This window comes from Pollachius pollachius (assembly GCF_949987615.1).
Source record: "Pollachius pollachius genome assembly, chromosome: 12".
In the NCBI taxonomy this organism is placed as follows: domain Eukaryota; kingdom Metazoa; phylum Chordata; class Actinopteri; order Gadiformes; family Gadidae; genus Pollachius; species Pollachius pollachius.
In genome coordinates, this window is record NC_136945.1 from 23,844,903 (window position 1) to 23,863,310 (window position 18,408).

Consider the following 18,408-nt stretch of genomic DNA (forward strand, 5'->3'; position numbering starts at 1 on the left):
CCGGGGGGCCGCGTGACCCGCTCCCACCCGGTGGGTCCGCTCTCCCTGGCTGGCTCTTTGATTAGGGTTAGGGGTTAGGGTCTTAGGGTTAGGGTTAGGGTCTTAGGGTCAGGGTTAGGGTCTTAGGGTTAGGGGTTAGGGTTAGGGTTAGGGTTAGGGTTAGGGGGGACTGAAGAGGGAGTGGCTAGGGTTAGGGTCTTAGGGTTAGGGTCAGGGATAGGGTCTTAGGGTTAGGGGTCAGGGTTAGGGTCTTAGGGTCAGGGTTAGGGTCTTAGGGTTAGGGGTTAGGGTTAGGGTTAGGGTTAGGGTTAGGGGGGACTGAAGAGGGAGTGGCTAGGGTTAGGGTTAGGGTTAGGGTTAGGGTTAGGGGGGACTGAAGAGGGAGTGGCTAGGGTTAGGGTTAGGGTTAGGGTTAGGGTTAGGGGGGACTGAAGAGGGAGTGGCGCGTCACATAGGACCATGGGTTAGGGTCTAACCCGGGTCACTACAAGCTGCCGGTCAGAATCTAACCCGGGTCACTAGGGAGACCTGGGAGTTTTGTCTTTGGTTATTAGAATATTAATGTGTGTGTTTAACTTTGTAGACTTTGTCTGCTTAGTTTGCCTAGTTTGTTTGTTTTCGGCACAATCCAATCCTCTGAATGTAATTGATGTTATTGGTTGTTTGTTCCCCAGCCGGGATGTCTGGTCTGCTGTCTGAAGGCTCTGTTGCTGAGCAAGAGAGGCTCCACTCAAGGGCTGTAGGCTCCAGGGCTGCAGAGGCAGAGAAGGAGAAGATTAAACAGGTACCCAAACCAACCCCTATTGGACCACAGCCCCCTTCAGCCCAAATACACTGCACCCCCTCTCAGAGTACCACTGTGTATTACTTAATAAACCTTTATTTAATCAGCATTTATCGAACATTTGTCAATCTCATTGAGGTTGTGCAACTCGCAAGAGAGACCGGATAGAAGCACAAACAACACAAACAGGAACATAACATGAACAACGACAAGGCACAGAATTCATGATATGAAGGTGCTCCAACGCAGCAGAACAGTTACGAGCCACTGTCTCATTTTTAATTCAACTGTCTTTCCACCAATGACCTTCACATGGTCAGACTGGCTGAAGAAGGTGATGGCGTTGCGCTGTGTGCAGGAGTACGAGGAGAAGCTGAGCCGCCTGCAGGCCGAGTACAGCGCAGAGCAGCAGTCCAGAGCCCTTCTCCAGGACAACATCGCCGCCCTCCGTCGGGCCTACGAGGGCCAGCTGGCCCACCTGGCGCAGAGCGCTGGCAGCAGGGGGCGCTGTGGGCCAACGCACGGTAGAGCTGCTGGATCTGTTCTGTTAAAGCTCAGGAAACACATCGTTGTTAAACATATTCTCATTCTCACTCGCAATGTATCGAGGTGCCATCTGTTCTTTTTACAATGAATATTGAGGCATTTCACAGATGCTTAGGCAGGGATTAGGTGTCTTGCTGAAGGGTACCGGTTGGACCACTGCACTTCCCTCCCTTGTAGACTATGATATACTTTGGTATGAGTTGCCTTGCCTTATTGAAAGGAGCCCTCCCTGCTGTTGACTTTGTCTCCTGTCAGAAAACACCCCGGTGATGAGCCAGGCACAGGATCTACCTGCTAATAGTTCCACTGAGGCGCTGGTTCCACTCCCCCAGCAGGATGTAGAACGGGTAGGTCGGGTTCAGGGACCCCTGTGGAGATCATAGAAACACAATCCAGCCCCGGGAGCAGCTACCATGCTCATGTGACAGTATAGAGCAGTGGTTTCCAAACTGTGAGGCGCGCCTCCCCTGGGGGGCGGCAGAGTTCTTCAGGGGGGGCGCGACGTTAGAAAAAAATAAACCAGAAAAAGTAACAGAAAAAACACAAAGACGAAGACGCGCTGTGTTCGAAATCGTTCCCTATTCATTCACTCACTATTCCCCATATAGTGTTCATGATATAGTGCACTCTATAGGGAACGAACAAACGAGAATTCGGACACTACGCGTAGGGTAGTTTCTACGTGTTTTTTTTATTAATTTAGAATGTTACATTTTCTATGTTAAATTCCAATAAATTGTTGACTTTTCTAAACAAAAGCCGGAGACTCCATCATTAAATGTATTAGTTTAAGTTATTATTCAGCTTCTTCTCCGGAAAAACACGACTGCATTGCACTGTGGTATACGGGAGTAACATGTAGGGAACATCGTATGTACACTCAAATTTTGGGTATTTTAAGTCCACTTAATAGTGCGTGAAATTTACCACTGAGAATTCAAACACCACTACAAAATGGCGAGCACCCTATATAGTGCACTATATCCGTGATGGGGAACGATTTCGAACACAGCTACGCAAACTCATTGCTGCCACTAAAGTTGAGGTGAGCTAAAAAGGAGGCTTAACTGGCAGTTTACAGATTAAGATGTTCAAATTTATTTCAAAAACGTTAAGCAAAAACATGCTTAGATAAAGATGTTAAAATGTGTTTAAAAACGCACAAAGATGTTTAGAATGATTCAAAAATATGTTTAAAATGTTTCAAAAATGTTTAAAATGTTTCAAAAAAATATGATCAGAGATGTTTTAAATGTGTAAAATATGATCAAAGATGTTTAAAATATGATCAGAGATGTTTAAAATGTGTAAAATAATTAAAAGATCTTTCAAAACACAGGGATTTAAAAAAGGAAAATTGGGGGGGGCTCAGCTGAAATTTGTTCTGAGGGGGGGCTCACTCATACATTGAAAACCCCTGGTATAGAGCAATACAATATGGGGTGTGTAGATATGGATTTTGCATATATATATTTTTTATTTTTTATATTCAAGCTCCATTTGAATCTCTTTTTTACTAGTGTCCTGTAGTCCTCCGGTGACCCCCTTATTTCCTGAGTCTGGGATTTACGTAGAACCTCTTATTCATCTAAACCAGCGAGTATTGAGGGTGAGTGAGAGGGTTTATGGATGTGAACCCATACCCTCCTGTACAGAGGTTAGTGATGTGAGCCCATACCCTCCTGTACAGAGGTTAGGGTTAGGGATGTGAGCCCATACCCTCCTGTGCAGAGGTTAGGGATGTGAGCCCAAACCCTCCTGTGCAGAGGTTAGGGATGTGAGCCCATACCCTCCTGTACAGAGGTTAGGGTTAGGGATGTGAGCCCATACCCTCCTGTACAGAGGTTAGTGTTAGGGATGTGAGCCCATACCCTCCTGTACAGAGGTTAGGGTTAGGGTTAGGGATGTGAGCCCATACCCTCCTGTACAGAGGTTAGGGTTAGGGATGTGAGCCCATACCCTCCTGTACAGAGGTTAGTGTTAGGGATGTGAGCCCATACCCTCCTGTACAGAGGTTAGGGTTAGGGATGTGAGCCCATACCCTCCTGTGCAGAGAAGCCCAGCGCCCGGGGCCCATGGAGCGGGAGGGCCATGTGGAGACCTTCCTGCTCCCCGACCAGGACCTGGACCAGGACACCTGGACCACAGACACGCCCTCGAGCGGTACGCCCCCCCCCCCCCCCCCCCCAAAACCCTAACCCCCCTCCACAGACAGGCTGTCTGGCTCTGCTGACCACCATCATGCTGTCCATCAGTCACTGCATCCATCATGATCGTTGTTATGAAGAGCGGGCACACAGGATGTGATGACATTCATTTAGGTGACGGTGTGTGTGTGTGTGTGATGGTGTGTGTGTGATGGTGTGTTGTGTGTGTGTGTGTGATGGTGTGTGTGTGATGGTGTGTTATGGTGTGTGTGTGTGTGTGATGGTGTGTTTGTGTGTGTGTTATGGTGTGTGTGTGTGTGTGATGGTGTGTGTGTGTGATGGTGTGTTATGGTGTGTGTGTGTGTGATGGTGTGTGTGTGTGTGTGTGTGCAGGCTGCAGCAGCTGGAGCAGCAGGTCGTCGGGGGGGAGCAGGTCAGAAACCCCGAGCTGCAGCAGAGGCACCGGCAGAGGAAGAGGCTGGCGGACCAGAGGAAGAGGCAGCTCATCGCGGCGCTGGGGGAGGGCAGCGAGGAGGGAGACGGCGTCATGCTGCGGGTTTATGATTCCATCCAGGACGAACTGCACGCCAAGGGCAGACTGCTGACCTGCATCCAGGCCAAGGTGAGTCTTATATCATTTTTATTGGACCCAAATAAAGCTTATCTAATTTAGATTTATTTCAACTTCATGACTAAATATCCTGCTACTACTAATACCACTCTTATGGTATGAAGTAGTAGTATTACCATCCCGAATATCGCCAATAATCGTGCATGTAAGTCATATTTATTTTAGGAAAGTAAAGCAGAAACACCTCAATGTAGGGTTAGCGTTAGGGTATATATTGGTACGAATACTGCCGATGGCTGGCTGTTGCAAAAACATGAGATTTGTGATTAATGCATTTGTGATTAATGCATTAGTTTAAAGCCGCCAAGCTGGAGATCCGAGACCTGCAGGCGGAGTTCGAGGCGGAGAGGAACGACTACCTGGCCACCATCCGCCGGCTGGAGAGGGAGGCACTGCTGCACAACGGACTGCTGCAGCGCATGGCGCCCCTAGTGCGCAGGGACTGCAACTACAACAACCTGGACGGCCTGCATCGGGAGGCCTGCTGGGACGAGGACAGCGCCGCCTGGAGGCTGCCGGACGTCGTGGTGCAGAAGACCTCCCTGCCTTCAGGTGAGACCGTCTTTATAGAGGCTGGGGTTAGGCATAATAATGTATAATATAACCCTAATCTATATAGAGGCTGGGGTTAGGCATAATAATGTATAATATAACCCTAATCTATATAGAGGCTGGGGTTAGGCATAATAACGTATAATATAACCCTAATCCTAATCTATATAAAGGCTGGGATAGACATAATAACGTATAATATAACCCTAATCCTAATCTATATAAAGGCTGGGATAGACATAATAACGTATAATATAACCCTAATCCATATAGAAGCTGGGATAGACATAATAACGTATAATATAACCCTAATCTATATAGAGGCTGGGATAGACATAATAACGTATAATATAACCCTAATCTATATAGAGGCTGGGATAGACATAATAACGTATAATATAACCCTAACCCTAATCTATATAGAGGCTGGGATAGACATAATAACGTATAATATAACCCTAATCTATATAGAGGCTGGGATAGACATAATAACGTATAATATAACCCTAATCTATATAGAGGCTGGGATAGACATAATAACGTATAATATAACCCTAATCTATATAGAGGCTGGGATAGACATAATAACGTATAATATAACCCTAATCTATATAGAGGCTGGGATAGACATAATAACGTATAATATAACCCTAACCCGAATCTATATAGAGGCTGGGATAGACATAATAACGTATAATATAACCCTAATCTATATAGAGGCTGGGATAGACATAACGTATAATATAACCCTAATCTATATAGAGGCTGGGATAGACATAATAACGTATAATGTAACCCTAACCCTAATCTATATAGAGGCTGGGATAGACATAATAACGTATAATATAACCCTAACCCTAATCTATATAGAGGCTGGGATAGACATAATAACGTGTAATATAACCCTAATCTATATAGAGGCTGGGATAGACATAATAACGTATAATATAACCCTAATCTATATAGAGGCTGGGATAGACATAACAACGTATAATATAACCCTAACCCTAATCTATATAGAGGCTGGGATAGACAAAATAACGTATAATATAACCCTAATCTATATAGAGGCTGGGATAGACATAATAACATATAATATAACCCTAACCCTAATCTATATAGAGGCTGGGATAGACATAATAACGTATAATATAACCCTAATCTATATAGAGGCTGGGATAGACATAATAACATATAATATAACCCTAATCTATATAGAGGCTGGGATAGACATTGTAACGTATAATATAACCCTAACCCTAATCTATACAGAGGCTGGGATAGACATAATAACGTATAATATAACCCTAACCCTAATCTATATAGAGGCTGGGATAGACATAATAACGTATAATATAACCCTAATCTATATAGAGGCTGGGATAGACATAATAACGTATAATATAACCCTAATCTATATAGAGGCTGGGATAGACATAATAACGTATAATATAACCCTAATCTATATAGAGGCTGGGATAGACATAATAACATATAATATAACCCTAATCTATATAGAGGCTGGGATAGACATAGTAACGTATAATATAACCCTAACCCTAATATATATAGAGGCTGGGATAGACATAATAACGTATAATATAACCCTAATCTATATAGAGGCTGGGATAGACATAATAACGTATAATATAACCCTAATCTATATAGAGGCTGGGATAGACATAATAACGTATAATATAACCCTAATCTATATAGAGGCTGGGATAGACATAATAACGTATAATATAACCCTAACCCTAATCTATATAGAGGCTGGGATAGACATAATAACGTATAATATAACCCTAATCTATATAGAGGCTGGGATAGACATAATAACATATAATATAACCCTAACCCTAATCTATATAGAGGCTGGGATAGACATAAGAACGTATAATATAACCCTAACCCTAATCTATATAGAGGCTGGGATAGACATAATAACGTATAATATAACCCTAATCTATATAGAGGCTGGGATAGACATAATAACATATAATACAACCCTAATCTATATAGAGGCTGGGATAGACATAATAACGTATAATATAACCCTAATCTATATAGAGGCTGGGATAGACATAATAACGTATAATATAACCCTAATCTATATAGAGGCTGGGATAGACATAATAACGTATAATATAACCCTAACCCTAATCTATATAGAGGCTGGGATAGACATAATAACGTATAATATAGCCCTAATCTATATAGAGGCTGGGATAGACATAATAACGTATAATATAACCCTAATCTATATAGAGGCTGGGATAGACGTAATAACGTATAATATAACCCTAATCTATATAGAGGCTGGGATAGACATAATAACGTATAATATAACCCTAACCCTAATCTATATAGAGGCTGGGATAGACATAATAACGTATAATATAACCCTAACCCTAATCTATATAGAGGCTGGGATAGACATAATAACGTATAATATAACCCTAACCCTAATCTATATAGAGGCTGAGATAGACATAATAACGTATAATATAACCCTAACCCTAATCTATATAGAGGCTGGGATAGACATAATAACGTATAATATAACCCTAATCTATATAGAGGCTGGGATAGACGTAATAACGTATAATATAACCCTAACCCTAATCTATATAGAGGCTGGGATAGACATAATAACGTATAATATAACCCTAACCCTAATCTATATAGAGGCTGGGATAGACATAATAACGTATAATATAACCCTAATTTATATAGAGGCTGGGATAGACATAATAACGTATAATATAACCCTAATCTATATAGAGGCTGGGATAGACATAATAACGTATAATATAACCCTAATCTATATAGAGGCTGGGATAGACATAATAACGTATAATATAACCCTAACCCTAATCTATATAGAGGCTGGGATAGACATAATAACGTATAATATAACCCTAACCTCTATTCTTCTCCCCCCCCTCTCAGCCGTGGTCCCCCTCCCCCAGAGAATCAAGGCCCGGCGAGTCTCGGCAGCAGACGCAAGGGAGGACTATATGGTGTGTGTGTGTGTGTGTGTGTGTGTGTGTGTGTGTGTGTGTGTGTGTGTGTGTGTGTGTGTGTGTGTGTCTGTGTGTGTGTGTGTGTGTGTGTGTGTGTGTGTGTGTGTGTGTGTGTGTGCTTGTGTGTGTATGAGCGTGTGCGTGTGGGTGTCTATGTGCGTGCACATGTGTGCATACCACTGCATGTTGTTCCGACCAATGGTGTGCATTCAACAGACTAACCTGTGTCTCCTTAACCAATGGCGGCGGCTGGTGTCAGGGGGAGGAGGACCGGTACAAGGCCTTGCTGAACCGCAGCAACAGTGAGAACATCGCCACCAACTACTTCAGGTCCACCAGAGCCAGCCAGCTGCTGGGGGGAGAGACCTGCAAGGCTCTGGGTGAGAACTGCCCTGGGCTGGGCTGCATGGTGGATACATAGGAAGGGAAGGAAGGAAAACCACGTTTCCCATGCCTCTTTTTTGGTTTGTTTTTGGTAAGAACAGTGTCAACGCTGCTGGCATATTAGTCATTTTCCAGAAGGAACGGGAATTCACATGGAATCAGGTAGACGGTCGATGGCAAACCCGATATCATTTTATACGATTTTTTAACGATAGACGCTGAACAATTGTATTTAATATATTTGAATACATTCTGTGAAGATTATAGCCACATGCTGCCCTGCGTGTTTGGTTTTGCTGCGCTCCGTCGGAGTACGTCTGTTTTCCCTGTGTGGTCCAGAAGGGGGCAGTCTACTGTCGACCTGAATCAACGCACCATTCACTAGCCACTGAGCACCACTGACAACATGTCTGTCTTTTCACACATACCTTAAGGTTAGGGTTACCCCTAACCTTAACCCTATTGTGTTAAAGGGTTAGGGTTAGCCCTAACCCTTTAACACAGTAGGGTTAGCCCTAACCCTAACCCTACTGTGTTAAAGGGTTAGGGTTAGGGTTAGCCCTAACCCTAACCCTAACCCTAACCCTACTGTGTTAAAGGGTTAGGGTTAGGTTAGCCCTAACCCTAACCCTACTGTGTTAAAGGGTTAGGGTTAGGGTTAGCCCTAACCCTAACCCTAACCCTAACCCTAACCCTACTGTGTTAAAGGGTTAGGGTTAGGGTTAGCCCTAACCCTAACCCTACTGTGTTAAAGGGTTAGGGTTAGGGTTAGCCCTAACCCTAACCCTACTGTGTTAAAGGGTTAGGGTTAGGGTTAGCCCTAACCCTAACCCTAACCCTAACCCTACTGTGTTAAAGGGTTAGGGTTAGGGTTAGCCCTAACCCTAACCCTAACCCTACTGTGTTAAAGGGTTAGGGTTAGGGTTAGCCCTAACCCTAACCCTACTGTGTTAAAGGGTTAGGGTTAGGGTTAGGGTTAGCCCTAACCCTAACCCTAACCCTACTGTGTTAAAGGGTTAGGGTTAGGGTTAGCCCTAACCCTAACCCTAACCCTAACCCTAACCCTACTGTGTTAAAGGGTTAGGGTTAGGGTTAGCCCTAACCCTAACCCTACTGTGTTAAAGCTGATCCCTGTTCTGCCCCTCTGGTGCCCTAGCCGGCCGCTCTTCCCCCCCAGCCGGCCGCATGGGACCCCCGACAGCCAGCAGCGACAGCAGCCCGGTGGGGGGGCCTGACGCCGGCCCCCCCAGGCCCTTCAGGCTGGAGTCCCTGGAGGCTCCTGGCCCCAACGGCAGCCGGGCCCGGAGGAAGAAGAGCAGAACGCACCTCCCCTCCGACGGGAACTGAGTAGGGCCCTGGACCGGGGGGGGTCCCGGGCCGCAATGGAACCAGCCGGAGACACCCGGCACTTGATGGTGTGTGATGCTTGTTTGTAATTGAACTGATGATAAACCAGACTGATATACTGAGGACATCACAGCCCGGGATCTAAAGGACCGGGGTACCCCACTCTGATAGGATGGACATGATATCAGCCCGGGATCTAATGGACCGGGGTACCCCACTCTGATAGGATGGACATGATATCAGCCCGGGATCTAATGGACCGGGGTACCCCACTCTGATAGGATGGACATGATATCAGCCCGGGATCTAATGGACCGGGGTACCCCACTCTGATAGGATGGACATGATATCAGCCCGGGATCTAATGGACCGGGGTACCCCACTCTGATAGGATGGACATGATATCAGCCCGGGATCTAATGGACCGGGGTACCCCACTCTGATAGGATGGACATGATATCAGCCCGGGATCTAATGGACCGGGGTACCCCACTCTGATAGGATGGACATGATATCAGCCCGGGATCTAATGGACCGGGGTACCCCACTCTGATAGGATGGACATGATATCAGCCCGGGATCTAATGGACCGGGGTACCCCACTCTGATAGGATGGACATGATATCAGCCCGGGATCTAATGGACCGGGGTACCCCACCCTGATAGGATGGACATGATATCAGCCCGGGATCTAATGGACCGGGGTACCCCACTCTGATAGGATGGACATGATATCAGCCCGGGATCTAATGGACCGGGGTACCCCACTCTGATAGGATGGACATGATATCAGCCCGGGATCTAATGGACCGGGGTACCCCACTCTGATAGGATGGACATGATATCAGCCCGGGATCTAATGGACCGGGGTACCCCACTCTGATAGGATGGACATGATATCAGCCTGGGATCTAATGGACCGGGGTATGACACACGTTCTACATGTGAGGGTCATGTGATGACTCTGAACTTCTACAGTTGTTCAGTGGAGAAGCCCTCCCTCTGTGATGCCTGCAGTATACCCCATTGGCGGTTATTACTGAAGAGCCCGGTGACCCCGTCTCCTCCGGGGTCACTGAGGTGTCAGACCCGTGTACCCCGTCTCCTCCCGACGCCACTGTGTGTCTGTGTGTCTGTGAGGGAGACGCCACTGTCAGACGGAGGACTGGCAGCTGAGGTCGCCGTGGCAGGGCCGTGTTGAGAGGTGGGAGAGGCGGTGTCTTGTTTCCTGTGCGGTCGGTGCAGGTGCGTCTGGGGTCCTGGACAGGTCAGGCTGATACAGGCTCTATAGACGCTGTTGTTGCTGTTCGTAGATATAAACAGTATGGGCATGTACACAAGGCCAGACTTTACCGCTTATATTCATGCACATGTAAACATTGGGTAATTTAGAATCAATCGCTTTTGATCAAATGTAATAATCTATTATTAAGGACCAGCTTAGGGTGGGGCCCCAGGATCATACCGGGGGACTACAGACAACCGAGAACGTTCCTCTATGTTACAGCATGCAACCACGTTGTTAGGCATCTAACCCTAACAGCATCTAACCCTAACCCTAACAGCATGTAACCCTAACAGCATCTAACCCTAACCCTAACCCTAAACCTAACAGCATGTAACCCTAACCCTAACAGCATGTAACCCTAACAGCATCTTACCCTAACCCTAACCCTAAACCTAACAGCATGTAACCCTAACAGCATCTAACCCTAACCCTAAACCTAACAGCATGTCATGTTAGATTACGGAGGGAGATGGCTCAGGGTGGGGGCTGAGTAGGGCCTGAGTAGGGGCTGAGTAGCCAGAGACCTGGTCTACTCCTGCTGTGGGTCGGCTGATACTGTACTGAGTAATGTTTTTGTTGCCGTGGATACCAACAGTAACTCGGTTACTTCCACATCTACAAAGATGGGTCAGGCCAATTGGAGTGTCCTTATCTCACCCGTCGGTATGGGAGTGAGTGAGTGAATGACTGAGTGAGTGAGTGAATTTGTCTCTGTAAGTTTGATGCAATGCGACATGAATTCAGGAACAGAGGCGAGAGGTCAAAGCATGTGTATTAAATTAGATAAAAAACAAGGTAATAATCGTTGTGATCCAGATGACCGATAGTGGCCCCGTACTCTCTCTGTCTAACCCCCCTCCCCAGTCCAGTGAATCATTGCCCCTGCTGCCTGTCTGCGTCGGTCGTGTTTCTCGGCGGCTGTGGCCTGATTTCCCGGCTCATTGTTCACTATGACAGTCCAGCAGCGAGGCCCTGGTGTCAGTTTCAAAACGTGACACCCCTTCGTTACGAAGGACAATGCCCTTTACCACACGGCCAGCCAGCGGATCGTTCTCCTCCCCTAATCCAGGCCGGCACGTCAACTCAAGAATTCCCGACAGGCTAATTACATAAGCTAATCACCGTTCCTTCAGACGTGGTCGACGGGAGACCTGGATCTCTAGTATCTCCAGCGACCCACGCCAAAGGGGGGGATGGGGTAGAAATGGAAGAAGGCGGCGGCTAGATAGGCTGTGGCTCCCAGCTGGGGAGGGCCTTCTCACTGGGAGCAGGGTGTAATGTGGGGAGGCTGAACAGCACTGCAGTTAGGAAGCTGAAGGAATTAAAGCACTTCAGGCTAATCCCACCGGAGGCCTTTAGGAGATGGAGTTTGGGAATAAAGCAGCCAATTGTTGGGCAGACATGGTCAGGTTTCAGGCGATGAGCTGAGAGAAGCTGTAGAGAGGCTGTAGGTTTATCAAAAGGAGATCTAACCTACGAGATCTTTAGCTCGGTTGAGAGCTCAGGGTTTTTGCAAATTTGTTTTTTTTTGGCACTGCATTTATCTGTTGTTTTGTATGTTGATGTTTGGAGGGGATTTTTTCCCCCACATTTTTAATGTAAAATGTTTATTTCCTTTTATACAGTTTTTGTTTGGATATTTTCTCCTTCCCTATTGCTTAGTTTACACCGGGCATTCCACCAGGGCTTGGGCAGACCAAAATAAAAAAGGTAACTAAGTAGATGAGTGCAAAAATGTTTTATTCAACTAACAAATTAAGGGAATTAAAATAAAATATAAAACAAGTGGAATTAAATATTCAGTATAGCAGGCTAAATGTAAAGTATAAGGAATGAATACATGCAAAATAAAATAATAGGTGAAAGAATGGACAGATGTTAGAGGATTGAGGGATATGAAGGTTCAGGGTTGTTAGGTCTTGGGCAGGTGTATGAAGTGTTTGTTGTCCATTGTGCTTCGGAGATTATCGTTTGAATTGATGGGTCGTTGATAACACAATCGACCCGTCAAGAGGAGTTTTGCTTTCCTATTGGTTTAACTTCTGGAGTGCTGCCGGACACGTGATTGGTTGGTGGATGCTTTATTTATCCCAATGCAGTGTTTAAAAGGGCAAAACAAAATACGGTTTGTTATCGCAGGAGCTGTTGGTCTCTGTTATATGAAGGTGAATAGCTAATATACATGTCATATCTATGAAAATATGAAAAATAAACAAGATATTATTTTTGGGATTGACTGATATGATCCAATAACTATGATTTAGAAAATAATCGAAATAGAAAATTACCATTGTGAAAAATAACAAAGTAATTATTTTAGAAATCTCTTCAGGCAATAATATACAATGTTTGTTCAAAATGAAAATCCAGAGAAACAACCTAATTCTTAAATAGCTTCTCCTGGTCACCGCTGTACTCGTACTTAAACTTCCCTTTCACTACCTGTTCCTTATCTTTGCTGAAGGAGACTGATGATGCCCGGTTGTTAATTGCATTTAAAAAATGTGCCCGCTAATTCACCAAATACCATGTAAACAAAGGGTTCGGACAGGACAATTTGTCCACGCAATTAAAAGTAATTGCAGCATTATTAACATTTCCCTTCTTCTTTATCTTCTCCTTGTGTTTATAGCTTGAGTGACATGTGCCAAAGTCCAATCAGTGGCTGAGTCCTCTGCTAACCTCAACCGGCTCCACACTCTCAACACTGTGACAGACCGGCACACGCCTGTTAGGGTTAGGGTTAGGGTTAACCCTAACCCTAACCCATCCCTGCTAGTCTTTCAGCAACCCCAACTTCCTCAGGGCTTCCTTCCGGTCGGCCCCCATGCCGGGGAGCATGGCCAAGCCCACCGCGGCAGACCTCTTGCTGGGTGCGGGTTGGGCTCTGGCGGGGGCGGTTCTTCTTATGGGCTCTGACACTTTCATGTGCACCGCCTTATGCTGGAAGTGTCCGTGTCCATCTCCATTGCTGCTCTGGACACCCATAGAAACGGAGCGTGACAGAGAAGGTCCGTGGTTCTCCGCAGCGCCTGCTCTCGGCTGCTGTGGGTGGGGGACGTTGGTGTCGCAGCTGTCAGAGAGAAAGTTTTGCCCACGCCTCGGTGGGCAGTGGTGGAAACTGGCGCTGCTCTGAACAGACCGGCTCGGTGTCTCCTTGGGGACCTGACAGTGGGGAACCGACGGGTTACTGGAGACCGGAGCCCTCACCCCCCTCTTGGAGACCGGTTCCAGAGCAGGCTGGGAGTGAGAGTGGGACAGCGATGTCGTCGGACCGTTCTTTGGTTCTCGCTCTTCTTTGAGCAGACCAAGCTTCTGCAGGGCTTCCTTCCTGACCTTCTGTGGATCGGGGAAGCGTTTGCCAGCGATAGAGTCGTCCGACGGGGATGTGGGGGATGGGGTTCCATTGGAGGCTGGCAGGGGCGCACTCAGAGGGGCTTTAGAAGGCTTCGGGGCCACGATGGGCGGACCGGTGCGAGGTCTATCGAGTACCTCGTGAGTAGAAGCAGTGGAAGGAGCTCTGGCGAGGTCCTTGTGGCTTTGGTTTGCCGTGGAGAAAGGGGGCTGCACCTCGCCAAGTGTGTGGTCGACCGGGGGACAAAGCGGAGACTTCTTGGCCGAGGCGCTCCTCCGGAGATAAACGAGGGCGTCGTAGGAAAGGGGTCCGCGAGGCGGCGGCGTTTCCCCGTTCCGACTCAAGAAGCTCTTTGGTTTAATGGGGGGAGGGATCACCACGACGTTGACCTCGGAGGGAGCATGAGGAGGAGAGTGCCATGGTGGGTGGCTGGTTGAAGCATTGATCTGGGACCTTGCCTGAGAGCTCCTCTTAGACTCTGGTGTTTTAGAATCTGGCAGGGCGTGGGTCGTGCTACTAGCCACCAGCAGTGGAGTGGGAACCAGGAAGCTGTGGATGGGTTTGTGGTCCTCAGGAATGTTCATAAAAAGCATCTTCGAGTCTTGTTGCTGAGACCCTGGGAGACACACAGAATCAGAAATGAGAATGCAGAATCCGTTATATTGGGCTTTACATCAGAACGCATGGGATTTTTTGTTGGCCGGACTCCGTAAAATCTTCAATGAATGGGATACCGTAATCTTGGCTAATGAAACTTAGTTCTGCCATGTCTCAAAAACACTGGCAGCTTCAAACCCAAGAATGTATCCACATAATGACAAATCATTTCAGGATTAATAACTTAACAATAACCAATACACTTTTTCTACCAATACATTCCTCTTCCTATAGCTGCGATGTGACGTGATAATGTACAATGTGCCTTTAAGCTGAAACATAATGGCCTTCTGGTATTATTGCTGCCATGCCTACTCATCACGATATTAAACTGTTCTATGTGCTGCATATTTGTCTCAAGTAAGGTAAATACCTCGAAATGTCTGAATCACCATATGTCCACCATACATATATCATCTATCAGTAACATTCTCTTGGTTAATCACTGGTTCTCTTAGTGTTAAATCTAACCAATATAGCCTCAATACTACAGATGTGATCTTTTGGGTATTCATTCTGGATATTCCCTTTTTAGTAGTAGTTCTAGTCAGCCAATGGCTGACTAGAACTACTACTAAAATCACATACCCCTGTGTGATCATTCACAACCAAACACCAGTGAAAGGGAGCGAAGCATCTGCAGATAATGGTTAGTAAAAAGTAAAATTCAAAGAATATTTTAAATGCAAATATAAAAATTTATGAAACTGATACACCTTATGGAATGTAATTAACCAAGACATACTTTTCTCAATTTGTTTTGAAGCTGTGAACTTTGTTCTTCATGGCATTGACATTAATCATTGACTTGATAAGAAACAATCTGTTGCTAATAACTGCAATGCAATTGATAACCAAATTGGACGAACAATATATTCTTAAACCTAAACCTATACTTTTTTTTCAGATTCTGCTTCTGATATTTTGATATTTTGACGTGTATTGATTGAAAAACCTCCCAGTTGCTGCTTGCAGATTTGTTCCATCTGTACCTTGACTGTCCAAGGAATATCTCCCTGTTCAGATCAATTGCAGATCAATACTGTCTTGTGTGAGTGGGATTAGTCGGTATCCCATCGAATGACTTGGTCCTGGTTCACCGAACTTTGTTTTAACGTTAAGTGAATTAACATCTTTGTTTGGTTTTGTTGTTCCAGGTCTATTGAATTGAATTCATGTGTATTCAAGGGATGACCTTGAAGGAGAACTAGCCAAACATCCCTAGAGACACACAAGCTACTGCTGGTGTGTCTCTGTGTAATTAACATGTGGTGTAACAAACATGTTTTCTTCAAAAACATTTACATGTGTGTAACTGACTGTATTGACTGCGTAATATTGGAATGTTTTATTGATTGTTTCCAGGTAAACTGTTGCACTTCTGACTACATTGGTCTCTTGACTCATTATTTTATGGTATCTTCTCTGCACTTCATCAAACCTAGACTGCGTACTTAGTTTGTGCACTACCCTCTGACTTTCTGCGGCACATGCATCCTTTACAATATGCACAACATTTTATATTAAGTTTGATTTGTTGTGTCATGTGTATGTTGGGATATGTGGCATTTTTTGTTTGTTTTTGTCCCACTGCATTTGAATTCCACCAGCCTTTCATCTGGGGTCTTTCTAAATTTTAATTGAATCAGAGTGCAAAACTACTTTTCTAGTGTGACGGAAGGAGGCCTTGACTGACACATGATCCCAGAGCCACTGATAGCGGCCATAGCCCCCAGGTCTACAGCATGATCCCAGAGCCACTGATAGCGGCCATAGCCCCCAGGTCTAGAGCATGATCCCAGAGCCACTGATAGCGGCCATAGCCCCCAGGTCTACAGCATGATCCCAGAGCCACTGATAGCGGCCATAGCCCCCAGGTCTACAGCATGATCCCAGAGCCACTGATAGCGGCCGTAGCCCCCGGGTCTAGAGCTCACCGTTCAGTCTGCTGTGGTCCATGGAGGCGGACAGCTTGGCCATCTTGGTGTGGAGGTTCCCTGTGAGCGGCTGGTCCGGTTCATCGTTGGACAGTCCGCTGTCGTCCTCAGTGTCCAGGGAGTCGATGGTCTCCTCCAGGAACATGAGACAGGCCCGCTCCTCGGCAGACAGGAAGTCCATGCTGTCGTCACTCTGCGGGGCTCAGAGTGTGTTAGTCAGATGAGACCCATGCGTTGCCGTTCCATTCCACTGGGGGCAGGGTAGAGTCGGTGTCAGAAGGGCGAGTTGTGTTTGGATGAGGTTAGCTCTGCCTGGGCAGTGGTTGATGTTGATGGTCGCGTCTGAGAGAGGGTTAAGCAACATAGGTACTTGGGGGGGGGGGGGGGGGCATAGCTGAAACGGGTTCACTTACACTTTAAGACTGGAGACATTGACAGTTTGAGTGCCATATTGGAAGTACCATATTAAAAAGTCCACCCCATGCCACTGGCCTCCTGCTCTTGGTCATGATTTCAGAGACAACGTGGGGACTAGGGTATTGAAAGCCTTGACTCACACATCCAGAGGTGACACTGACCATGCTGTCCCAGCTCCCGGTGCTGTCCATACCGGCCGCGGGGTCCAGGGCGCCCCCAGGCCACGTGTCGCTCTTAGGCATCTCACCCGCCGGAAGGACGCCTAAAGCAGGTTACCCATAGGTTAGGCCAGGTTACCCATAGGTTAGGCCAGGTTACCCATAGGTTAGGCCAGGTTACCCATAGGTTAGGCCAGGTTACCCATAGGTTAGGACAGGTTACCCATAGGTTAGGACAGGTTACCCATAGGTTAGGCCAGGTTACCCATAGGTTAGGACAGGTTACCCATAGGTTAGGCCAGGTTACCCATAGGTTAGGCCAGGTTACCCATAGGTTAGGACAGGTTACCCATAGGTTAGGACAGGTTACCCATAGGTTAGGACAGGTTACCCATAGGTTAGGCCAGGTTACCCATAGGTTAGGACAGGTTAACCATAGGTTAGGCCAGGTTACCCATAGGTTAGGACAGGTTACCCATAGGTTAGGACAGGTTACCCATAGGTTAGGACAGGTTACCCATAGGTTAGGACAGGTTACCCATAGGTTAGGACAGGTTAACCATAGGTTAGGACAGGTTACCCATAGGTTAGGACAGGTTAACCATAGGTTAGGCTAGGTTACCCATAGGTTAGGACAGGTTACCCATAGGTTAGGACAGGTTACCCATAGGTTAGGACAGGTTAACCATAGGTTAGGACAGGTTACCCATAGGTTACAGCAGGTTACCCATAGGTTAGGACAGGTTACCCATAGGTTAGGACAGGTTAACCATAGGTTAGGACAGGTTACCCATAGGTTAGGACAGGTTCCCCATAGGTTACAGCAGGTTACCCATAGGTTAGGACAGGTTACCCATAGGTTAGGACAGGTTCCCCATAGGTTAGGACAGGTTACCCATAGGTTAGGACAGGTTACCCATAGGTTATTGGATTGTGGTTGTGGATAACAAGGTTTGGTTTATTTTATAGGTACAAGTACTTGAATTCAATATATATCCTCAACAGTCAATAGATAACTTCCCCCTTAACAGATTTTAAATGGCTTCAGGCCTATGCGAGTTGATTTAAACACACGCATACCTTTAGATTAAAACCCCATTCTACTCCTGGTTATGTTTGTCGCGGTCAAAGTGAGGTATCCCGAGTGTGTCTCTGAGAGACCTCTAACGCGTTGTGTTG

The 18,408-nt window shown here is 46.2% G+C and overlaps 2 protein-coding genes across 2 annotated transcripts in view; one reads left to right on the top strand and one right to left on the bottom strand.

Annotated features, from left to right (window-relative positions):
• kif17 (kinesin family member 17) overlaps nucleotides 1–9,417 on the top strand; it is a gene marked incomplete at both ends in the record, with an annotated part of 13,998 nt that extends 4,581 nt beyond the window's left edge. Inside the window, 9 exons of the mRNA XM_079748434.1 lie at nucleotides 1–30; nucleotides 675–784; nucleotides 1,143–1,308; nucleotides 3,343–3,493; nucleotides 3,871–4,099; nucleotides 4,402–4,660; nucleotides 7,613–7,683; nucleotides 7,946–8,066; nucleotides 9,227–9,417. The exon at nucleotides 1–30 is cut by the window's left edge and continues 426 nt beyond it. Of these exons, the coding sequence (XP_079604560.1) occupies nucleotides 1–30; nucleotides 675–784; nucleotides 1,143–1,308; nucleotides 3,343–3,493; nucleotides 3,871–4,099; nucleotides 4,402–4,660; nucleotides 7,613–7,683; nucleotides 7,946–8,066; nucleotides 9,227–9,417 (1,328 nt within the window). The remainder of the gene's footprint in view (nucleotides 31–674; nucleotides 785–1,142; nucleotides 1,309–3,342; nucleotides 3,494–3,870; nucleotides 4,100–4,401; nucleotides 4,661–7,612; nucleotides 7,684–7,945; nucleotides 8,067–9,226) is intronic.
• A 4,063-nt stretch (nucleotides 9,418–13,480) lies between these two features.
• Nucleotides 13,481–17,313, bottom strand: LOC307083563 (specifically androgen-regulated gene protein; the record flags this gene model as incomplete). Its single annotated transcript, XM_079747484.1, has 3 exons — nucleotides 13,481–14,676; nucleotides 16,655–16,847; nucleotides 17,212–17,313. The coding sequence occupies 3 exons, from the start codon at nucleotides 17,311–17,313 to the stop codon at nucleotides 13,481–13,483; spliced, it is 1,491 nt and encodes a 496-aa protein (XP_079603610.1).
• Nucleotides 17,314–18,408: the final 1,095 nt, after the last annotated feature.